Below are 25,499 nucleotides of genomic sequence, written 5' to 3' on the forward strand. Positions count from 1 at the left end.
ATGTTTCTAATATAAATGAAAATACCTCTCACTAAACTTCTCTAGTTGTATAATATGTGAGTAAATGATATACAATTCCATTACGCTTTTTGTCTTGGTTTTGTGACTAACAGCAGAAAATTTTCCATCTATACTGTTCTGCTCCAGAAGCAGGACAAAGCAATAAGGTTATCTGTCTTTGAGACTATCAGTGATGTATTAGGACACTTTTGAGTAGGACATAAGGAAATCTCTGTTTTATAACAATAGCACAAAACTTTTTAATGAGAATGTTTACCATCCATGTCATAAAGACACAACCTAATTTCTGAAAATTTATGCAAAAAAGCCATAGCTAGAATTCACCCTATATTATTGCCATGAATGATAATAATAGTCAGTCAGAACAAAGACAGTCTTATTTTACAACAGTAGACCAGAAAATGTTCACTTAATACCTATTTCTTCTGCCTAATTAAGCTTTAATGAGTTATTTAAATGCTCAGGTCCCCAAATTGCCACCTCTAAAACCATTAGCATAATCACTCATTTTACAGATGGGCTTTCCGAACAGATGTTTGAGTACTACAATAGTAAGGGCAATACAAGAACTCATATAAAAAGAACAGTGATGTTAAAATGAAGGAAAAAACAGGGTTCTACAGAATATATTTTCTGGTCTAATTTCTAATTCTGAAACGTTATCCATACAGAAGGTCCCTTTTGCCTAGTTAATCCAGTGAGGTAAAAAAAAAAACATTATTCTGTCCTATTGAAAGGCTTTCTGCAGCAGTGACGCTATTTGATGCTCTTTTTTGATTTTAACTGTTTACTTAGTTGCTCACTCATGATCATTAAATACTGTTCCAGAATCAGAGGGAAACCCAAAATGGAGGAAGCTGTGGGATGCCTTTCAGAGCTCTCAAATACATTGGTGAGCAAACCCACTTCATTCCTCTGGAAAGTGGAAAGACTGTGGTTTTCCTAGTTCAGTGATGATCACTTTTCTCTGACTGCTGTTAGATCATGCTTTCTAGAGGCAGATCCCTACAGTTCATGATTGCACTTCTGAAAAAGCAGGAAAGAGAGCAAAAAGCTGTCAGAATAAGGCTACTTCCCTCCCTGCCCTCAAGACTCTGTCAAATGGGAAGCAAAAACATTCTGTTTGTCAGACTCCATCTCTTCACCATTTGGCACGTATTTAGTACTTTGGAAAATCCTATCAGTGTAAACAAGAATATATGTGGGAGCTTTTTTTTAAACACACTGGCAGGCTCTTACTGCCTTATGATTTAGTATTTCATATTGCTTTTGCAGTATGCTCCAAGATACAGAATATATTTGAAAGTATCTAAAATAGTACCAGATTCTAAAACTTTGGGCATTTTTAGAATTTCAGTAGGAGACTAAAATAATCCAAAACATCAACTATTTTCAGATTACATTATAAACGCTACTTCAATGTATTTAAAACCATTGTAAAGTAGTAAGAAAAGATTACTTTGAGTTACTTTCCTTTTCAGAAATTCAAGTGTAAATTTGCATTTTTCCAGTGCATGGTGGCTTTATTTTCAATGCATTAGTAAAAATTGCATTTTCAAATCTCCTGATTTAAAATCCTAACTAATCATAACATTGAATTAGTTATTTATGGCCACAAAAAGCAAGCCTTGTTCTCATTATGCAGTAAGCACTAGCTGTTTATAGATCTGACAGTTTGCTGGACGCGATCCAAACCTATAGTGCTATTATTCCTCAGTAAAATTTAAACAGCTGTAGTCCTGTAATTCAAAACCCTGGAAGACTGCTGCAGTGCTTGTTCTACTTCAGTATACCATGAATGCAGGATGCAGCCAGTCATATAAAGGATTCTCTTCTTCACAGAATGGAAGAAAGACGTGAAGCACAAACCTGAATGCAACCTGAAAGGTCCAAGTAGATGAGCTTGTGACATCCTGTGCCAGTGCCCAGGTACTGTAAACCTTTGTCTGTGAATTTTCTGCAGTGAGCTAAACTCAGATACTGCAAATTGGGAAAGCTCCTTTTCAAGACAAAATAGAAAAGAGAGCAAATTATCACAAGAGTATGTTAGAGAATCAGAAAAAGATAAAATACCAGAGCTAAAATATTCAGAAAATTACTGTAAAGAAATTGTGTTAGACATTAAACAGAATTCTTTTCTTGCTAAGGTTTGCAAGTCTCTTTCTTCCACTGCACTTTCTACTCTGATGTACCGGAGAATAGCAGTATCATATAACATACTTCACCGTATGAAAACAATATCATTTTAAAGCTATTTTGAATAACTACAAAACCATACTTTTTTACTTAACTGTGATTCTTGTGTGCATACTTTGAAAACTAATAGGCTTTTCAGTGCAAGCTTGCTGGACTGTTGTTGCCATTGATTTTACAAGCAGCATCTGGTGGAAATGAAAGCCAGAGCTCTATCAAAGGACATTAACAAGAAAAACGTACAGTTAGAGCTTCTCTGCTCCTACACTTATTTAGAAGAGTACTGTTAAAAGAATGTGAAAAACTGATAGAGATACAAAAGAGAATTAAGCACCTAGATCTTATATCTTTCAATGCTTTCTAAAGTTTTAATCAGTTCTTTTGGAAAACATTGCTTTACACTAAATGTTAGCTAAAAGAAATAAACTGTATAAATGGAAAATGTTAATCTACAGCACTCTGTAAAAGCTAAGAATCTATACTCAGAATATATTCAAGTTTCCATCTGCAGATCTGGTTTATAGCACACTGAAAACCATTCATTTCACTGAACTAAATTTCCAACTGGAATAAATAACCATTGCCACAAGCACCACAAATGAAAGTATACAGAAAATCAGAGCATAGAATTAGGACCTACTGCTCTGGTAGATATTTAGTTGTCGCATACCGTGCTGCAGTTCCTCAAGTCAGCAAAAACTAGCTTTTTGAAGAAATACAAGAACACCCACTGAGGAGTTAACTACCTAAGGAGTGGCACTGATTTTCAGAGCTGACTTTATACTTTCCATATAGAGTGGGGAAACGTGGTAACATGAACTGAACAGCAAATATATATATACATATAGGAAGCTGGAAAAGAATGTTATCTTAAAAAATGATGATAAAAAATCTTTCAAAAATAAATGTAAGATTACATTCCACGGAAACATTAAAGAAGACAGACAATGTAAATCAAGGCCAGATTAGAATATGAAGTTATGCATTCATATATATTTTTTTTTTATTAAATGCAAACACTTATTTCTTCTTGAATACAAAAATATATTTCCTGACAGAAGCATAATTTTTTTTTCATTTTAGTGCAAAAATCACTGAGTGATTATGCTTCCAAATGCATCTAATAAAACAGAAAATAAATTAATGGACTTTTTTATAAATAAGGTTGTGCTGCAAGGTTGCACAGCTTAAGATACAGGTAAGCCTTTCTTACTGGATTTTGAAATCTGTGATCAAAACCATCCAGTACTCCTGAAGAGACACTGATTTTCTTTATAGGTCATATGACTCATTTTTATGATCTTGGAATTTTAGTACGTGACTGCTTCTGCCATCTTTAAAGTGACATCTTAGAATTTAAGCTTGAGCAAATAGACTCCTTATAAATCCTTGTTTTGTGTGAAATCTGCAGAAATGCTCTCATACTGGCTTTTTCAATTAATTTGGCATTAACAGTCTCAGGATCATTTCTTTAATGCAATCTGATAAAATCACCATCTCACACTTATTCTTAATAGGCAATATTCATATCTATCATATGAAGAAGTACTTTTCAGAGGGAAACTGTACCCAATAATCAGCATTAGTATGGAAGAAAAGTACAGAAAAGTAGGAGAGAATCAAAAATCACCAAATAGCTTTCAGCACATTCAGTCTACACTTGTTCCTGGTTCCAATAATAGACATTTGGTATCCAATAGTAAACTTCATGCGCAGTACTACAAAATACAATACTGCCACCTTTAAGAACTTTGCACTAGTTACACTATTACACATGAAGTGTTTATGAAACATGTCTTCCACCAAATTCTTCACAGGACAGCAACTTTTTGTATTTCCTTGTAAACTTGTAAACAGTGAGCTTTGCTTTTTGTGCAAAAATGGTCACTTGAAAGAGTGGTATCTTATACTTTTAAACCAGAAGCTTCATGCGTGAAAAGGAAAACTGACTGTTAATGAGGTAGAAGTTAACTGCAAAATAAATGCTAGTATTTGACCAGTGAAGAGCTTTCCTTTTTGTTTTAAGCATTTTATCGCATTGAAAGCTTTGTCTACACTGGAGACATTTTTCTTTAGTAAATGTGATTTACACATCAAAAGAAATACATGGTTCTGATTCTTGATAGCAATAGGATACTTAGATAACCAGAACAACATAGGCTAGGATTACCAACAGAATAGATGTTCCAAACTGCAACAAAAATATGTGGAAATTTAAGAAGACAAAATATCAGCCAACATGGACAAAACACAGATTATGATGAGAATAATATTGACGAAGAGGTGACTGGCAAGACTGGAGACACCAAACAGAAATTTTTGCCAAAGCACATGTTAGTAATATGAAGATACAGCATACAGATTGAGAAGAACAAAAATATGTGATGACAATGAAAAAGAGATTACTGGACTTCGTGCGGGTTTTGCTGAAAGAAAGACGTTAGTTTTCCTCACGGGAAAGAGAAATAACATACATCTTCAATATATACATCTTTGTGCAGGCACATCCTTGCCCATCATGCTTTCCTTTATGCCAGCTTTTAATGCAGCAACCAACGTGTAATTCACCAAATCTTCAAGTCTCATAGAGGGACACATCTAAACAGGAATGACAGACCTCTAACAACATTAGCTATTTGTCTTCCACTCACCAATCTTCCAAATTAGATCTTAGAATAACTCTTTTGCAGTTGGCACACAACTGTTGGGCTCACACAATAGACACATCCACAATCTTCTCTCGCAAAAAAGAATTTTTATGAACATTCCTTAGCGCAAACTTCTTGTATCATCAAGAGTAGCCAGAGATGCCACAGAAATTTTTAAACTTCCATGTTCTCTTAAAATTTTCTGTAGAAATCTCTGAGATATATAGGGTATCCTAGCACGTATTTTTAATTATAATAAAAAGTAAAAGGAGAAAAGAATTGTCATCTAAGTCAAATGTATTGTTTTCTAAGTTTTGTCTAACAGACGGAATCCATTAAATCTCTTTAAAAGGGTATTTCTACAATACATGCCTCTAAGTTTATTGTATGAGTAAAACAAAGATATGTACTATTTCTTTCTAACTTTACCTTGACAAAAGTTGCAGTGTTCCATTAGTAATATTTGTATATGACAAATTTAAATAGAGAAGAGATCTGCAGCCTTCAGATATGAGTCTCATTGATTCATCCTGAATAATAAGAAAGTACATTAAAATTATATTTGCATTAATTTATCTTACATTTTTATATACAAAGATTTATCTAAAAGTAATGCTTCCTATTTATTTCCATGGGAACAACATTTACAAACAGTGCAGTAACACTATTTGATAGAACAAATTCCCACCTACGAAAAACTATTAAACTATTTTTCCATATAGTCACCACCATTAGCTATGCATTTTTGCCAGTGATGAACAAGAGCCTGCCTGCTGCGCTTGTAAAAACCTGCACCAGCGGAGGTGACCCACTGCCACTACTGCACTGCAGAAATGCAATACCCACTGCCTCACTGTGCTCACATCGACTGTTTGATCTCCATAAATGTTCAAAAGCGTCAAAAGATGTCAATGGGTGCCATTGTTTCTGCATGGAGAAATTCAGTGACATGCTTTTACTTCATATGCACTTCCATGTCAGACACCATTCTGTCAGACTGCCCCTCTGCTATCGTGTGTCACATAGCAACAAAACATAACAGGATAATATCTGGTTATGACGTCATGGGCAAACATAATAAAATAGGAGGCATTACTTTTGGAGCAGCCCTCATATAATAACAGAAACAAAACCCCACCTCAACAAATATTTTTAAATCATCATATTCATTTTTACATATGAAAGCCATTTTCTTCAATCTCTAAGCAGAATACTAAGAAACATATGATACTGCTTCTATTCACAAGAAGTATGGTAATTTTAAAATTGCAGTTCACGGAAATGTTTAACACTATACAGTTCAGTTAAGCATATGGGACTTTTCCCGTGTGCTACTGAAGTGTAGCACGTGTACATATTCACTGTCACTGAGTCCTCACTCATTTTTCAAAGGTCTAAGTAACAGAGGAGATTTCTAATGACTGGAAGGAAGGAAATGTCACATTCACCTTCAGCAAGGGGAAGAAGAAGGATCCAGGAAACTATAGGTCTTTCAGCCACACCAAAGTCCTTAAGAAGGTTATTAGAAGGTCTTAGAAGACCCTCTTTGAAGCTATGACCAAACAAATGAGAGATAAACAGGTGACAGGGAACAGCCAGCAAGGATTTACTAAATACAAAGCATTCCTCACTGATGTAATAGTTTTCTATGATGAAATAACAAAATCTTCAGATAAGAGGAGAACAGCAACTGTTGTGTGTCTTGACTACAACACAGTATCCTTTATAGCCAAATGGGTAAAATATAGGCTGGATAAGTAGATTTCAAAGTGAGTAAAATTTGCCTGGACTGCTAGGCCAAGGGACTGTCACCAGTGTTGCTAAGTACCAATGGTGTCCTGTGGCAACTGACATCCCTCAAGGGTCAATACGCCTTTAGTAATGATGATAGAACAGAGTGCATTTTCAGCAAATTCACAAATGATGCTAAATCAGGGAGAGTGTCAATACAATGAAGGGTAGGAGTGCAATTCGGAGAGGTTTAGTCTGGAAAAAATGGGCTGACAGAAACCTGATGAAGTTCAATAAAAGCAAATGAAAATTCTTGCATCTGAGATGGAATATCCATATGCAACTGAATAGGCATGGACAGGACAGAAAGCAGGACTGAACTATCAAACACATTTACCTGGGAGTTCTAGTCAATAACAAATTCAATTTAAGTCAGTAGTGTGCTCTCATGAAAAAGGTGGTCAACTGCATACTACTAGTCCCCATTAGTATGTGCTAATATGTACTAGGCTGTATTAGCAAGAGTGTAATCAGCAAGCCAAGGGAAGGAATTATTCTCTTCTGTTTGACGCTAGTGAGGCTGCAACTAGGTACTGAGTTCTTTCTTGGGCTCCCCAGTTACAAGAAGATATTCACATTCTCTGGCAAGTCCAGTGGAAGGCTTCTGAGATTGTTAGGGGAACAAGATGCACAAGGAGAGCCCAAGAAAATTGGGTTTGTTTAGCCTGAAGAAGAGGCTGTTACAGGGGAGATCCTATTGTTCTCTACAAATATCTAATGGGAGTATAGAAAAGACGTAGCCAGACTCTTTTTGAAAGTGTTAAAGACAAGAGACAGAAGACACAAGTTCCAGTGCAGTATATTCCAATTAGATACTAGGCAATATTTTTTCACCATAAGAGAGGCCAAAACTGGAGTAATTTGCTCAGACAGGCTGTGGAATCTCCATCCTTGGAGCTACTAAGAACTTGACTAGAAAAGGTTCTTGACCTGATTTAACTGCATCTGCTTTGATTGGGTACTTGAACTAGGTGATTTCCAGGGGTCCCTTTCAACCTAATTGAGTCTGAATATTTGGGAATGAAGTTCTCAGTACACACTACATGCTGCTAATAATTAGAAGGCTAAAAATATTATCAAATGGATAATTACTTGAATATTCTTTCTGAGATACCAACAATTGTCCAGACACAATGGAAAGGAAAAAGATGTAGTGCATACCATGAAATCCAAATACATTTTCAGGTAGTCACATTAGCCTGAAATTTACACTGTTGTGCTCTAATTGTTATCAGTATGTCTCTACTTTGTCTAAAATTAGCTGAGGTACTTATACATAATCTGCAATATTCCTCTGTCTTGAAACAAAAATTCTTTCGAAGTCTTTTCCCATTCTTATTTTTTTTAACTTTAAAATTAGGCACAAAAAGCCTGGCAGATCAGTAATTATGACCGACTTCATAGGAAAGAAGAAAACTGCATAAAAATAGAGAATCAGCAACTTGTGAAATTAAGAGCTGATGGATTTACATTTAATTATGACAATAAAGACCTAAGAACTTTTAGTTAGCACACTCTAGCAACCCATAGCAGCTGGCAACTCATATTTTATAGAATCTGAATCAGTCTTACTGAGGCTGAAATGATTTTTATAGGTCATCTTAGTTCAAACCTCCAGCAGAAATGGAAAAATACACCTAAGCAATCTTTGACGGATATGTCTCCAATCTATGCCTGGAAAACCTGCGTTTGAGGTTATTATGTTCTATTCTTATGACTGGCGGATGTTTACACACACATTACTATATTAATGACATCCATCACATAACCAACATTTTCAATGCTACTATAATAACCTTGTTTTAAATTCAGAAAGCTTTATGTAATATACATATATATTTGTTATGGAAAAAAAATCACTTAAGTAGTTGAAATTTGTCATTAAAATCTAAAGAAACTTCTTCCTCCTTGCAAATATCGTTAAGTATCTATTACCTCCAAATTTCAACAGTTCTCCAATTTCACCAGTCCACTGAGTTTGCCAAAATGTGATATTAGGAAGTTTACAGTCATTACTGTTGATTTCTTCCCTTTTTTTTTTTCTGGAAGAGTTCTTCGAATTTTAATATGATGCATGCCATTTCAAAATTTACTATGCAATGGCTGGGTCAGAAGCCACTGTCCTACTACACATAATTAAAATTCTGACAATAGTTTAGAATAAGTAATCCAAATTCTATGACAAATTAAATATCTGATGTAATCCAGATATAGCAAGTACATTTAATACCCATTAAAAAGATGAGAGATATTTTAAAGACTTGCACTTTTTTCTGCGCTTTCCAGAGACATGCTGAACTTCATCATATCTAGGAGATACTTAAGATCTATGTTATGTGTATTCAGATGCGAATTGCATATAATCAGCAACTTCAGGACCATGCCAAATGAGCATTCTGATCACGACAAGAACATACCTGTACAAGGAACCACAAGGTTCATATAGTGAAAGTTTTAGCCTCTGGATGATTGGATAGTCTAAGACAAAAAGCATCATCCTAAATGCTGATACTTCTTGAAAAGTTTCTTATTTTTTAATTCCTTTGAAAAAAATACAGCAGAAGGCTGATTTGCCAGCTTCATCTGTAATAGGTATGTGAATAAAGTTTGCATTACTTACATTCAATCCCTGGCATTCAGAGAGATTTAAGTCTTGCAAATTCTTACATTCACCTAAAAAAAACCAAAGTCATTTTGAAGGTTAAAAGTTCAAATTCTCGGAGTGCCACAGAAACTTAAGTATTACTATAACAGATTCAGTTCATAATAATAATATCTAATATCTAATATCCTACTTGAAACTATTGCTGTATCAGATTACCAAGAAGAAAGCACACACACACAAAAAACGCAAACAAAAGTAGTATACAAAGCTGAAGTTGTCCAGAGGAAAAATGTCTTCTTAACACTTCATCAGCTAATATCAGGCTTATGAATCAAGCTGCTTTCTATCTTTCGTTACCAAAGGATGAAAAAGCCATCTAGTTAAGCAATTTAGTGTTAGGAAATGATGGAATTAAGTTTTCTAAAATGTGTCTGTTCCATCCCACTGTTACATGATGGTACCATTATTTGATTATACATATGAACTATTTTTTCTTTCAGCAAGTAGACGAGCAGCAGCTAGACCAAATATGTGAAATGCTCTGCTTATCTTCTGCAGCTATGGAATTTCAGAGAATTTACTTGAGACATTCTCTTCTGTGTGCATTTAATATATTTTTTATAACACCTATTTTGCAGAGATTTTTGCAATTTTAACCAAATAATGAAAAGTAGATGTTTGACACTAGAAGCAGCCCTTACACATCATTTCAGCCACTCTCTTTCCCAAATTTTAAGTCTATCCTCAAAGGTAATGATGCAATAATTCTTTTTGCCTCAATCTAATTTTTAAAAATAAGCGATCTGTCTAAACCGAAATGGAAATAAAAAGTAGGCCTGATACACATATCTAACATGGAAAATGCAGTATGAAATGTTTATAGAGTTAAAAGAAGTATATAAAAAGTATTTTAAAAAAACACTTCCACATAGTAAGTCAAATACAAGTTTTCAGTTGCAGTTAAGCAAGAGGTCTGTACATTCTTTTCTACGGAACCATGACTTAATCGATATCCTGTTACACCTTATAACTCAATGCCATTTTTAAGAGTAGGACCTTTGTCCCTCAAAATCCCTGACGGGACTGCACGACACAAAAGAATCCAAGCAGTTAAAATCATCATTAAGGCTGCTAGGCCACAGAAACGACATACCTCTCATATGGTTCTTGTCCTAACTCTAAATCAGACTTATTTTACCTGTGAACTTGTAAATGCTACTGAAAGGAACTGCTCATTTTGATATTACAGCTAGGCATAATTTAATTCGATGGCAGAATAGAAGACTGGTAATAAATGCCAATTCAGATTCAGGAAATGGAAAGGAAGAAGAAAAAATATTTCATAATTATTTATTATATAATTATTTATTGTCTTTCATCATCCAAATTCTTACGTTTTTCCAGTTCCAAGCACTCCTGGATAGAATGAACTATCCTATTACCAGAATGGTGAAAAGTTCAAAACAACAGAGAGGATCCCAGTTATGACTGATGTTATTAAAACGTGTAATCAATTTACACTGACTAGTATATAACTTCTGAAAAGTAACAAATCTCATTTTTCATGTTAGAGACAAAGTCATCAGTGTAATGCACATTACAAATTAACAGAATCTGAATGCTGATAGAGAACTGTCAAGTACAGTATTAAAAATGGAGAATCCAGTCAAGGAGTTTTCAAAGTTGATATTGACAGCAGGTCACATGGTTTAGAGGTACGCAGCAGCATGCACAGATAGGACTGTTTCATTTTTAATAAGTTAGAACTACGCAAACACTGAGAATGCCCCTTAGTCAAGAGTTGGTTTAAATGATCAGTTTGCTTAAACATGACCATAGAATCATAGAATGGCCTGGGTTGAAAAGGACCTCAAAGATCATTGAGTTTCAACGCCCCTGCTGAGTGCAGGGTTGCCAACCACTAGACCAGGCTGCCCAGAGCCATGTCCAGCCTGGCCTTGAATGCCTCCAGGGATGGGGCACCCACAACTTCCTTGGACAAAAACATTTATTTTTTAATGCCTTTGAAAGAAATACACCAGAAGGCTGATTTGCCAGCTTCATCTATAATAGGTATGTGGATAAAGTTTGTGTTACTTACATTCAACAGATAGAAAAAACAATTAAAAAAAGACATTATTTTTTCAAAGTAACTGTGAAATTCCAAGTAGTGTAATGACTGAGTACTTTACTGAAAGCTGCATACTATGCACAAGCCTTCGTGAAAAAGCCTATTTCACCTAATATTTTATTTTTCTTCCAACACAGGCATACCACATACCCCAGCTGTGCCTATTCAGATCTGGACAACACTGATTAAGACAACCAAAAATTTCTTCTCTCCCTGCTGTCACAAAAAATAAGTGGGCCAAGCTGAATGTCAGAATGCAAGTCATTACTATTATAATACTACTTCTTCTTTGTAAAGCATCTGACTTTAGGAAGACAAGGAATAGGAATTTGAGAAAAAATGAAAGGGAAAACATCTTAAGAAGAGCATCTAGCACCGTTAAGCGCAATGCCCAAGGCCTACCATGTGATATATACGTTTATCTTCATGAAAAATACCTAGATTGTCAGGAAAGAAAATTGGTTTTCGTGGCACCTGATTGGCCTGAGGATTTGAAGCACATGCTGCTAGCAAGAAACAAGATTCGTAAATTGAAGAATAATATGTTTTCTAAGTATAAAGTATTGAAAAGTCTGGATTTACAGCAGAATGATATATCAAAAATTGAGAGCCAGGCTTTCTTTGGTTTGAATAAACTTACCACACTCCTACTCCAGCATAACCAAATTAAGAGTTTATCTGAGGAGATTTTTATCTATACACCCAGTCTAAACTACCTACGCCTTTATGATAATCCCTGGCATTGCAATTGTGAACTAGAAACTCTTGTTACAATGCTACAGGTTCCAACAAACAGGAATTTGGGAAATTATGCCAAGTGTGTGCACCCAATAGAACTGAAAAATCAGAAGCTAAAACAGATAAAAGCTGAACAGCTATGTAGTGAAGAGGACAGGCAAGATCCACAAAACATAAAACAGAAGCCTGAAGCTACCAAACCAGACTTTGATTCTTCTTTGTGCCACATGTATGTGTTTCCTGTACCAACTCTGAACTGCAAGAGAAAAGGTTTGTATCAATCCTTATAAGTGAATGAGTTATTTTCATATTATAGCTCCCTTACTGCTTCACATATTATTTAGGACAAATCCATATGGCACCAGTACTTGCTTGACTTACTTTAACTAATATTTTAATTATTTGTCTCTTTACCATATTTTTCTCACAAATATTCTTTAGTTTTCTAGTATAACATATCCAACAAAAATCAACATGAGTTAAATTAAGCCTACTCTTAAATTACAGAACCACCAGCACCTCACTTGTCTGATAGTACAATGGTAAGCATACTAATCAGTTATATTACAGCTGTCCCAAAATTGTTGTACCGACTAAGAGAAGCATGGAGCATATTTTCTTTTTTTCTAGTGTATAAACACAAAGACTTGACAAAAGTTAACTGTGAAGCAGGGCTGTACCAGCCAGCTGTGCTAACAATCCCCAAAGGAACCTTCATGCAAAGAAGAGCCACTACAGCCTCACATTTACTTTGCAAGATTTCCTCTTCTGAAGGAAGAAATTGTATGCTTTTGTTCATAAAGTAATACCCCCTCTGTGTTCATCCTCTTGTACCCAATGAACACTTCAAAGCTGAAGTGTCCTTAAGAAATGTTTTTCAGACTCTTGGATCCATTCCGTTCCCAAATCCATCTCAGGCTCCTAAATGCCATAGTTAAGCCCTAAGGGTAAACCAGCTGTGGTGTATATCAATACAAAAATGCACATTTATTCATGCTTTATATTTCTCATATTTTAAACCACAATGAAACAAAACATGGAACAAAACAATTCTGAAGAGAAACATCCTTTAGCATTATAAAATGTGAACTAAAAAGAATTACTAAAAGTAGCCCAATCTGGGATAACTATTTTCCCAACTTTTGCAAAGTATATCCTTCAAAACTAGATCACTGCAGTATGTTTTGTCTACTTGTATCTTGCAATGTGTTTGCTAAAATTCTATCTCCTTTAAAAGTGACTTATATTTATATAGCTCTTAGTGAGTTCTTACTCTTGAACTTTAATGTTGGAGGCATTACCTAAATATAAAGAATTAATAATTTCAGTATTTGATGACATGGTTTGTCTGTTACGTATACCATTAAAAAATCGATGATTTTGCCTTTTGCTCACTGCTAAATTCCTTTCTTTCAATGTCTTTTTTATTAATGATTTATGTTTTTTATTGGCTAACACTTATTAATTTCTTAACAATCCTTATTTGTCCTCTCCTTGTGAATAAGAACTTAATTATTAGACTACAAATCATGATCTTAACAATCCTTCATATGATCTTAATTACATCAATTACCTCATGTTTCTAAAAACAGTGCTGAACAAAAGCTGAACAAAAAGAGGTATATATATTATTATGTATATTATATTATTATGTATATAGTATACATATACATATATTATACATGTACATATACATATAGCTTTATTACAATATAAATATTGATATAAGACTGACTTTCTATCTCTTCCCATTCAGTGGTATAGAAGAGATAAGCTGAATATTTTAGTATACTCAAAAACTTTGGGCAAGAAAAATGTTGTGTTTTTTTCCCTAAGTCCAGTGTGACCTTCAATGTTGTCTGCTTTTCATGGGAGCTCCACAGAATTTGAAAAATTTTGGCTTCAGTAGTAATAACAAAGAAAGAAAGTTACTTCAACACCCACAGGAGTGTACTACAGGGTACAGGACTCCTTCCCTCAGGTCAAGAGCTAGCTCTATCACCTCTGGACTTCCTGAATGTCTAACATGCATGGATTAAGTCTCACTTAGGAAGTATCAGACCTACTGTGCATATGCTTGACAGCTGGATGCACATATACCATGAAAATTTGGGATTTCTGAGCATATGGTAATTTTCGATGAAAGCATTGTACTTAACCATCCCTGCATATCATTACTGTGCAGCAGATGCACAATTTCATTGGAATTTTTTATCAGAAATAGGAGTATGATGGACTCAAATTCCTGGTAAAAGATAAAAATTCTTCTAAATCCATGTGGACAAGATTTCAGAGTAGGAGAAAAGTTTATTACCTGTCAAATCAGCAAGATGCCCCCAAAAGCTGAAACCCATTATTCCTTTACAATTGAGAGGATGGAGTGACAAGGAGGATAGCATTACTATGCATCTCTAAAGAGAAATGACAAGGCCTGCACTTTGTCCCTCAGCTCATCAGTCTTTAGTTAATGCCAGAAAGCTCATGGAATAGAGTTTTAAAATGTAAACATTTCTTTAAAATAAATATATAAATATATATATATGTCCTTCTTTTTGAAGAACTTCTTATTCATATCTCATCAGATAAGCGATACACCAGAACTGACAGTGCTTCAGAACTAAAATATCCTATGTCCTTGATGGTAAAAAAAAAAAAAAAAAGCAACAAAAGTTGTTTGCTTTTCTGCAAAATAATCTGGATTCACAAAAGCAGCTCATAAAATCTGCATTGTAGAACAGCCAAACTCTTCATGTCTATGAATTCAAGTATTATTTTCATTCATTTAGTGATAAATAGACCCTAAACTTTGACATCTGCACAAGCAGGAAACACTCCAACCAGAGCAGACAGGAGCATTTATAATATTTACATATTTACAATATAGGTATTATCATGCCAAAGCTCTACTGAAATTCAAATATAAGGCAGAAAGTCTCTGATGTGCTGCTTTAGTCTCAAGAATGCCTGATGCTTGAGACATCTTCAAAATTCTGAAGTGTACTGACAACAATTTCAGCACAGATCCAGGAATTATACTTTTATTTAAAGACGGTCAGAGAAGGGATACTACCACTCATTTTCTTCTAACAGCCCAGGATTAGAACACTACATTTAGTAGGCAGAAAATCTGGAGATAAGATTTAATAACTTTATCTTGAGAAGATTCAAACCACATCTGGCTCTCCTCAAGAACATGCCCTTACTACCAAACTGGAAGCTATTCTTTCTGTAACTCTTTTAGAAGGGACTTTTAAAAACGATGAGTAAGACATGCTTGGCAACTCTGGAAATGCCAGTGATACAAGTAGGACAGAGAAGCAGAGAGATAGAATACTGAGGAACGTCGCTATGGTGCCTGGACAAACAATAACTATAAGCATTGTAACAAAACATATATTATTATAAATAATAAGCAACTATAATTATGGAAGTACAATTGAAACCACACATATTACTAAATACTATGATAACTACCACTTTTAGTGCTAATAAAACTTTACCTCTTTGCAATACAAAACAAAGGATGTAATACAGCACACTGTAATTTGATTATAGAATATGTTCCCATAGCAACGAACATTTATTTACACAGTTACTCCACTGATTGTTTTTTTTTATTTACAAGTTTCACGCACAACTTTCATTTAGTCTAGTATCTTTATTACCCACCCCATTCCTATGTGAATGAATAGTATGGTTCTATTAAAATAAAAATATAAAACACCAAAAGAGGCTTTACTATAAGCACTAATGAAGAAAGCAACTTTCATTTTAAATGTAAAGATGGGGGAAAAAAGGCGATCAAAGTCAGAAGCTGAAAAAACATATTGATAGAAGTAGTGGGGAAAAAAAGAGAAGGAGATAATGTGAGACCAACAGAGCTCTGTGTGCAAATATGAAACATAAGCAGTAAGAATAACCCAAAACTGATACAAATTCTCTTTTCCATTTTTTAAGATTTAAAGAAAGTTCCAGGTAACATACCTCCAGATATAATTAAACTTGATTTGTCCAACAACAAAATTAGACAACTACGACCCAAAGAGTTTGAAGACGTCAGTGAATTGAAGATATTAAACCTAAACAGTAATGGAATAACTTACATTGATCCTGGTAAGAACAATTTTAAATATTCATTTTAAAGTTATTTGTGTTTTATAAACTGTAAACTTTGGTAAAGCCTCTGTCATATACAAATGTGTAAGAAAAAAAGGACCTAAAAATTTAGAAGTCGGTGCAAATTTAACCTTTTGTGGCATTTAATTCATAAAGATTTGCACTGAAATGTATAAGTCATCAAGTCAATGAAGAGTGACTGATTTCAGCAGCCCTTTAACACCAGCCAATCCAAAAATAGAATTATGCAGGCTGAAGGCTAATCATTTACCAAAATGCCAAGTAGCTGAATACCTTTAATTATGATTTCCAAATCGAAAAAGCTGTAATATAATGGATGCTGCTTTCAAATAATAATGGATATGAAGCAACAGGCAAACCAAAAGAATTAAAACTTTTTTTGATAAAAAAATGCTATATATAATTGCTCTTATGTATTATTAGGCCTCAAGCAACCTTGTTTTGCAGTTTGCTTATTGTTTATGTGTATTTTATTTTTCATTATGAAAGCAGACACAAGGAGAGATTGAAATAATGAAGCAGTAGAGTCTTCTCTTGTAGTATTTTAGAGGTTAAATAGGAGAAACTGGTAATATCAGTAAAATGGTATTCCTGAGGTTTAGCATTATACATAGTAAACTTATTCAAATTAAGACTTCCGTCATGAAACAAAACTTGCAAAAAGTGTGAAGTGCTCTCCGAAATACAACTCAGAAACATTATTATTATGAAGCTCCTTATTTATTTATTATTAGACAAACACAGGCACATATTAAAACTACTGGTCCCCCACTTTGTCTAATATGCAATCAACTCCTGTAATTCTACTTCTGTGTCACGGAAAGAACACTACAATTCTATGAGTAAATCAAATATTCATTCATCTCCACTGGCACTCTACTACACTCCTGCATTTTCATAAGTGTTTTACAACTTTATCAGTAACCCTAATGGTGAGATTTTCAGGACAATATATGTCAATACTCAGGGTACAAACCACACTCTAAAGATCTGTGTTTGAAGTGTCTTTTTGTAGCCCTTAGTAAAAACAAACAAACAAAGTTATGAAAAAGTTATTTTATCTAATTCATCTTCACAAGTTACAAATAAATATCTTTCTTTTGATAAGCTGCTTTCTCGGGGCTCAATAACTTGGAGGAGCTGGATCTATCTAACAACAGCTTGCAGAATTTTGAATATGGAGTACTGGAAGATCTTTACTTTCTGAAAATTCTGTGGCTGAGAGAGAATCCTTGGAGATGTGATTACAACATTCATTATCTTTTCTACTGGTTGAAGCATCACTACAATGTCCACTACAATGGCCTAGAATGCAAAATGCCTGAGGAATACAAAGGATGGTCTGTCGGAAAATATGTTCGGAGTTATTACGAAGAGTGTCCAAAAGACAAGCTGCCCATTTATCCAGAAACTTTTGATTTGGACAAAGACGATGAGGAATGGGAACGACACAAAGAAAAGTCAGTTCAAACAGTTAAAAAGCACAGTGTAATTGTCACTGTGCTAGGCTAATAAGGAAACTTTTTTTTTTTGTACACTCAAATATTTGGTACTCTGACAAAAAAGAAACCCAACACGCTGTTTACATTTTTGTTAATTATACCAATTGCAAGACTATTTGCCTACAAAGATTTCTGTTTAATGCAGTTAATAAGCACAGAATGGCATCAGTTACACAGCATCCTTCAATAAGTAATTGTTTCTGTCAATTTGCTCTGCACATGCTTGTGAAATTTTCTGGTAAAAATTCAAAACTATGCAGTAGAAATGGATAGACACAAATGTAGATATGTGGTGAGGAGGAGTGTATGAACATTATGTATGAATGCAGTTTATGTGTTGACATGGACTTGCTGCAGGATTGTGACCAACACACAACTTTCTTGAATGTATTGCCAATTCTTTGTATCTATTGGTTTCCTGAAATATTCCCAGAAAACATTTTTAAGATTTTGTATCAGACTCCTGTTATTTTATTGCACATACAAAAAACAAACTGAAGACTTAAATCGAGTTCTAGAAAAACAGGAATGACAGTCGTTATACTGATTGACATTCAAACTCAGAAGTTGGGTTCTATTTGCTGATTTACCAGAGTTCCTATTCATACTTAACTGAACAACCCAGCTTCTGCCTCTTTCGTACCTGAGTTGCCTGAAAATAGGAGTAGCCAAACGTGTTTAGTTCTCAAGATGTAATTCCATATGTTTGTATTGCTGAAGCCTTGCTAGGAAGCATTTTAGTTGTCATATCAGCTTGACACAGATTACATGACATCCCTTCTAGATCAAGAGGAGCACATAGGCTGCTGCAGTCTGCATCTCACATGCTGGTGCCCATCCGAACTGAAGGTAAGTATGCATCTGAGTGCTCACAGAAGAGCTGGATACTCTCAAAGTTTACCCTTCCCACAACTCATTTGTAAAACGTTATAGTATCTCTTTATCACACAGCTATCTATGCGAACATATATTCTTACAAACCTGTGATTATTCTAGCATAAAGCCATAGAAATGCCCTGGCTAACCAGTCAGTATCTCTAAAGTTCCTTGCTACATATTCCTTTATCAAAAAAAAGATCTATTTTTACTGAAAAACTCCTACTAGCTTTTACATAATGATTCTGTTTTTTTGTTGTTTTTTTTTCTTAAATTTCTGCACCATTTAATGTTGAACTACACCTACTGCCTGTTAAAGATAGATATTATAAACTCCTTCACACACAGAAAGGATAAGTAACTCACCAGACAAGTAGGGGATGCTGGATTAAAACTTCAATATTCCTAGTTCAAGGAAGCCCTAGATCAAGTCAGAAATATGCAGTGCAGGATACAGATTCAGGGCCAAAACTTTAAATAGCTGTTGGCTATCATTGAAGAAATTCTGGAACACTCCAGGGAGAAATCTTGCTCTTTTAAAGCTCTGCACACAAGTGTGGTGTTTGTGGGTTCTTCTGGTGCTCCAGCCGCAATCCCAAAAAGTCAGATGTTTTGTTTTAGAAGTGTAATACAAAGTACTCAGCACTTTTATGCTAGCATGAAATAAAAGCACAGCATAAAGGAAAATTTCAGAAAAAAATTAAAGATGGCAGAAATACAAAAAAATTCTTAAGTAAAAACATGCCATTATTAACTGTATTTGTTCATGTCCTTCATTATTGAGATTAAATCTATTTAATGGTGCAGATAAATTGAATAATTTAGACATTACCTCTGCATATACCTTTAAAAAATATACAGGAAATACAACAACATATTGCATACCTCTCTCTTCCTGGGAATATCCTAAGCATTGCCCTAATTTTTAAAGGATAATCCTAGGAAGACAGAACACTGATGAAATTCCCATTTGGACAATATTATCCACTAAATGGGGCATTTTCTAGAAACTTTTAAAAGTGCCAAAAGAAAGAAATCTATCATGGCCAGCATTAACTAACAAACTCCTCCTCTCACATTCTGGAGGATTTTTTTGGTACAGAAGTGAACAACTGGGAATGATTGAAAAGGACAGACAATGGAACCACAGCAGAACATCTGTTAGCAGCAATACAGCCAACAGAGAAAAGCTGAGCAGGAAAAAATGAGTTTATAAACCATGTCAGGATAATTTCTGCACAGAGACAGTGTTAAGAAGAAAAAAAAAGGCTTGAGGTAGGCCAAAGTCAGAGGAGGGAAAGGCAATCTCGGAAAAGAGTACAGGAGGAAAGTTGAGTGAGAGTTCTCTGATCTCTGGTCAGCAGGAGGTTTGTGGTTGGAAAAGCAGTGAAATAAGATTGAAGACCACGAACAGTGGCATAATAGTTGGAAAAAAACAAGTTCTCAAACACAGGCACCAGAAAATGTTGCATCTGCTGATCCTTGGTTCAAAGGAATGATCAACTGAACATGCTGTCTGTATCGATCTGCACAAGATGTTTAGGGGCACCACAGACATGTGCAATGTGTACCTGAAGGACATATCAATGCACACAGTAAGGGATCATGGTTCAACAACTACCTTGCAAATAAAGGTTTCAGTGTGGAATGGTGAAATCAGTGTCATCCCACAAGCTCCAGAAAGATAATTAAGAAAGACTCATGCAATTACACCAAAATGAAATTCAAGTTCTTAGAGTGGATCAAAGGATGGATGGACCAAAGTACTGAATGGTGAACTCCTACCACAGCTACTATTTTCCTAAGATGGACTCTGGAACTTTAAACAAGCAACTGCAATTTGTAAACTCTAAAATACAACCCACTGGAGAAACAGAAAGAGCTAAGAGAGAGAGAGGGAGAGGCCTTGAAAAAAAATAGCAGTTTTCCATATGTTGGCATTTTCAGACAACTCTCATTGAGGAAGTGGCAAAATAGACAGTTAATGGAATACAGGAATGGAAATACTAGATAAGAGCAAGAGCACATGCAGAGTAGTATGTTCTCTGGATGTTGCCTAGTAGCAAATTCTTGGAGAACATACTGCATGAACAGAAAAAACATATAGGAACTGCAAATATAGTAGAGAGTGAAGCAGCCCACAGTAAGAAACAAAAATCTATTTGAAAAAAAAAAAATACAAGCAATTAACAGTTGATAAGCAAGTCAGCATTACAGGCTTATTTTCTGTTCCTCTGATCTTCTCTGTCATCTACTGTAAACAAAAGTATACTCTCCATGAAACAACACAGCCACAAACTACAGTTTCATCTTGAAATTTCTTTATCTCTGTGCTCTTTAATTACAAAGGCTCCAGGATTACTTCTATATCTAAAAGAAACCCAACGGTCTTCCTCTTCCTTTGCATGGTTTTCAAGTTTCGGTAATCTCTCTTGATTCCCCTTCTTTCTCTGTCTATACCCAGAAAATAATTGTATGATAGTGCTGCTTGTCTTCTTGAAATGCAGCATGTACTAGGAGCGCTGTCCAGATGAAACAACTACACTACTCTATAGCAGCATGGCCCCTCTCTGCACAGCACACATTAAACATAAAAATCACTTTTGGCCATGACAAGGTGAAAGAAAAATGAATTCATATGTCAATATTCTAACCACTAATGGGGATAAAGCACTTCAAATCCCTCTGAGGAAATCCTAGCTCCTGCACTATGAACATGAATGGCAAGTTTTAAACACAATTCCCAGTCATGCATGGAGGTCAAACAATTCTCTAAGATCCCTGAGTGGGTGGAGTAACACCACAAACAGCTGAGCTGTAATCCATATATGTCATGTACTCATTTTTCTTTGGCACAAAAACACATTCATTTGCCAAAGACAATCTGGGCTGAAATCACATAACATTCATATGTAAACATTAAATAATGATTACTATTTCATGCATACACTACATAAAAAAGATGCTTTAAATAAAAATAATGTTTAAAAACTGCAGTTAATTAATTAAAAAAAATATTTACAAGATTACCAAGACAAACAGACTTGAAAAGCAGCTAACATAGTTGTGAGTTTACCATTAACAATAAAAACCCATTGCCAAAATCTGTGTAATCTTGGATTTATTCAGAAATATGAGGTCAGAACTGTAGCTGGCGGATGTTCCAATGGAAAGGACCATAACATCTGAAGCATATTACTGAACAGACAATTCAAGGCAGTTTGTTAGCTGAAGAAATGTCAAAGGAAGAGAATTTCAATGTGATATTCAATCACTAAAAGAAAACAGAGAAATTGTTCCGCAGCAATTTTAAGTCACCCATGAGAGCTTCAAAAGAATGGCATAAGGGAGTTGTATGATCAATATTAATGATTTTTAACAGAAGAAATACGTTATTATTCTAATTGGCAATAGTCTGCTGATACAAATCTCTTTAGTTCTTAGAAGGAATTACTGAGTATCTTCAAAGTTACAAGAGACAGCTTCTATGTTTTCTAAAAGCCCTGAGGACCACCACACATGATTTACCATGATTAGTTTAAAATGAATAGCATTGAGTAGATGAAAATAAACATAATCTTTGATTTTGAACCTATTAAAAATGTAAGTATGTAATGATCCATGCATGTAATGGCAACCATCATACTGATTTTCCAACTGGTACAGCCAACAAACTGATGATTCTAAGTTCAATCATTTTATCTAGATACGAATCACTTAAACCATGTGATAGAAAATGTAGTGTACATATAGTTTAATGCTATGGCAACAGTTCTTTATCTGGTTTTAACTTTAAGGAGTGCTATTTCTAATTCAGGCTTTTAATCTTCAAACCTCACCTTAGACCAGGCATATCCAACCTATGGCCTGCAGGCCACACATGGCCCAGCACAGTTTGCACTGTGGCCACCCCCTGCCCTGTGCCATCATGGCAGCAGCTCTGCCCCACCGAGTGGCCTGGACTGGTCCTCAGCACCAACCGAACATCGATGTGCTATGAACCCCATCTGGGATGAAACCAGGGCATGGGGCCCAGAGCAGAGTCAGCTCAAGTTATGGCAAGTAAGTTTTTGCATTTTGACACGCTGGCTAATCACAGTCCTGTAAGCAGCAAAGAATATGCAGCAGTGCTTTCCATTCTGATGAAGGAATTTGAGAATAGGTTTCAAAAATGCTGAAAAACTTATCTTAAATATAACCTGCAAATTTTCAAAGTTAATGTACAGAGTTGCAATCAGGTATTCAACTTGAAAATTTGATAATGTATCTCTACCAGGCTTTTATAATCCCTCTCTTAGTAGAGAGAAATATCTCTCACTTTACAGCCACTCCTTACTCATGTCATTGCTTTTTGGCAGTACATACATTTGTGAACAACTGTAATGCCATGAAATTCTAGATTTTATATCAACACTCACATTAGTAACAATAGCACGGTGTCCTAAAATAGCAATAGAATAAGAGAAGTTCTGTTATTCTCTACATGAAAACTGAATTGAAAAAAAAATGTTTTTTTAATGACAAGCACTAAAGAATTAGTTCCCAGAACTTCATACAAGCAAAGTATGAAACAATCTTTTTAACTCACAGAGAACTCAGAAATGATACACAAAATTTAAAGTGTCTTTCCAAAAGACAAAATGGAAAGCAAATGTTAGAGTGTAAGAAATGTCACGCAATAAACATTACTATGGTTTAGTTTTGTACTCAAAAGCATAAGGAAAACAACATCACAAAAGGATGTAACATTTCTAAGTACAGCCCCCAGAATGGAAACAGTGTGGCTGTGTATCATTCATGTTGGCTCTCTGGCTTTATTATCTGCCAAAGTTCATTATAATATTTAAATAAATTTATTTACTAAATAACTTGCATGCTGATATACGCGAGAATGTTATTCTATGTTCTGATTTATAAGCCAAAATCATGATCAAATTTTTTTTTATTCTTGGCCAACTGTTCTTTTCCATCACCACTCTAGAGAGCAAGTTGTTCTCACCCACAATTACACAATTTCTTTCTAAAGGAAAAGAAAACACACTGAAATTGTAATATGTTGCACCAACAATTTAAATAATGTATTATCTGATAGAATAATAAATGCACTGTAGGCTCAAAGCATCAAATTACACTTTTTTGGAAAATAAAAACATTTCCCTTTCCTTTTTTTTAATGCATACGCATTCAATTAAAGTGCAGTCTAGGAAAGAATCAATTGCTGTTAGAAAAACATTGAAGAAAAGGTGTTCTGAGAATCAAAAACATCCCTTGGGGTTTTGCCCAGTTGTAACAGATGACTTTTTTTCCCATGGATACACTATAAAGACGTTTTAATAGTATTCATGATATAATAGCTGAATAGTGGTTAGGATGCAGGTAACTCCTAATGAACCAAACACACCTTCACAGCTAGTACTGAACCTTTAACACTGACCATAAAGGCTTTTATTTTTCCCTCCCGCTTACCTGCTTAGTGGAGCTATCAGCTGCACTGGAAAAAAGATGACTGACCTGATACTACTGTAAAATGCTATCACAAAGAGCACTACATTCATTTCTTGGCCAACTCAGGGATTCTCAGTTACTTTTAGTCTAGAAAAATACATTTGAAGATCTATGGTAGACTATATTTAACTTGATTTTAAACTGAGAGAAGTATAGTGTACTGTAAATATTCCACAGCCACCTCTCTAAAAGATTTTCAGCAGTTATCATCTCTAAGTGACACAAAGAGGAACTCTCACCATACAGTTTCAGTGGTAACAGACCCTGTAGGAAGAGTCAGAATAGTGCTACTCTGTAAATAGTGTAGGAGGAATTAAAAAATTATGACTGACAAAAACAATTCAAATCTGTTTCTAAAATATTGATGGTTGAGATATTTGTCCTTCAAAGTTGGCAATGCTGAACACAGATTCACAAGTCTGCTAATTTAATCTGATTCTGAAGAAACTAATATTATTTCTAAAACAATGATTCTCCATGGGTTTTCTGTCAGCAAAATATATTATCAAAACAGACACCATGCATGTTTTCTGATTTATTTTGAATGACTGGCAGGCAAGTATTTTTCCAATGATGCTACAAAGTGCCAAGGGTTTATAATTGGGTAGTGAAGAACTTTATGCTTCTATTTTTCATTTCTTTGGGGTAAAAAAAAAGTAATTTCTTTGGGGAATCAAAACTTCCCATAAACTTCATCTCTTTATCTTGACTTTAAGTTGTTACATTGTTATCATCTGAACTTTGGAATAATAATACAACAGAGAATTGTGCTGCCATCCAGAGGGGCCTTGAGAGGCTGGAGAAAGAGGTTGGCAAGAATCCCATGAACATCAGCAAGGAGAAGCGCAAAATTATCTCAGTGTAGCTGGATCTAGCATTCTAACATATTTAAGCATACATTTGCATTTCAATCTTATCTGTCATGTTACAGCATTTCACACATAATAGAAATTACTCTGTGGCATTCTAGCAACGTTCAGTTATATGGACAGTTCTGGGCTTACAGATTGTGATGTGGGAAGGGGGACACATTTAAATTAATTTTACAGATCCCATACTCAATTATTTCATTGTGACTGGACCTCTAGAGAAGAATACAGGCTGCAAAATGAGGTGAGCTAAAGTGAAGATTTAATTTAAAGAAAGAGTGAAAATAAATAAATATATATGTGTGTGTGTAGTACTTACTGATGCTTTTAAAGCTTGGCGAGTGAAGAGAATAGCAACCTCGAAAGTTCAAGCGTAGTACACAAGGACGCCTCTTCTGCAATATATTTACTACTATTTTGTCCTGCACTTTATGCTTTACTGATGAAAAATTGATCTAAAAATTTAAGCAATTCATATGTAAT

At 34.9% G+C, this 25,499-nt stretch overlaps 2 protein-coding genes across 12 annotated transcripts in view; one reads left to right on the forward strand and one right to left on the reverse strand.

The window, feature by feature from the left end:
• Positions 1 to 25,499, reverse strand: part of FBXL13 (F-box and leucine rich repeat protein 13) — a 78,410-nt gene that overhangs the window by 29,830 nt on the left and 23,081 nt on the right. For all 9 annotated transcript variants that reach the window (XR_002434316.1, XR_002434317.1, XR_002434318.1 and 6 more), the window contains 4 exons: positions 25,336 to 25,471; positions 9,274 to 9,326; positions 5,292 to 5,392; positions 1,891 to 2,020 (listed from right to left, as the gene is read on the reverse strand). Coding sequence is in view for 6 of the 9 variants with exons in the window: in XM_021384522.1 (XP_021240197.1) it covers positions 1,891 to 2,020; positions 5,292 to 5,392; positions 9,274 to 9,326; positions 25,336 to 25,471 (420 nt within the window). In the remaining 3 variants the exon portion in view is untranslated. The remainder of the gene's footprint in view (positions 1 to 1,890; positions 2,021 to 5,291; positions 5,393 to 9,273; positions 9,327 to 25,335; positions 25,472 to 25,499) is intronic.
• LRRC17 (leucine rich repeat containing 17) lies at positions 850 to 18,226 on the forward strand. 3 transcript variants are annotated; one of them, XM_021384529.1, is made up of 5 exons: positions 850 to 913; positions 1,864 to 1,950; positions 11,527 to 12,397; positions 16,085 to 16,240; positions 17,373 to 18,226. In XM_021384529.1, exons 3-5 carry the CDS (start codon positions 11,644 to 11,646, stop codon positions 17,774 to 17,776), a joined length of 1,314 nt encoding a protein of 437 aa, XP_021240204.1. In that variant the 5' UTR covers positions 850 to 913; positions 1,864 to 1,950; positions 11,527 to 11,643; the 3' UTR covers positions 17,777 to 18,226. The 3 variants fall into 3 exon arrangements, with proteins under 3 accessions (XP_021240204.1, XP_021240203.1, XP_021240205.1); XM_021384530.1 differs by lacking the exon at positions 850 to 913 and adding an exon at positions 3,298 to 3,412 and having other exon boundaries at positions 1,803 to 1,950; XM_021384528.1 differs by lacking the exon at positions 850 to 913 and having other exon boundaries at positions 1,794 to 1,950.

This window comes from Numida meleagris, chromosome 1 (genome assembly GCF_002078875.1).
Source record: "Numida meleagris isolate 19003 breed g44 Domestic line chromosome 1, NumMel1.0, whole genome shotgun sequence".
Lineage (NCBI taxonomy): Eukaryota > Metazoa > Chordata > Aves > Galliformes > Numididae > Numida > Numida meleagris.

Bases quoted from the DNA above. Each gene is read 5' to 3' on its own strand.
- LRRC17 (XM_021384529.1), top strand. From the start codon at position 11,644: ATGCAAGTCATTACTATTATAATACTACTTCTTCTTTGTAAAGCATCT. The intron at 12,398-16,084 runs GTTTGTATCAAT...CCATTTTTTAAG, and splicing joins TCTGAACTGCAAGAGAAAAG to ATTTAAAGAAAGTTCCAGGT. The intron at 16,241-17,372 runs GTAAGAACAATT...TCTTTTGATAAG, and splicing joins AATAACTTACATTGATCCTG to CTGCTTTCTCGGGGCTCAAT.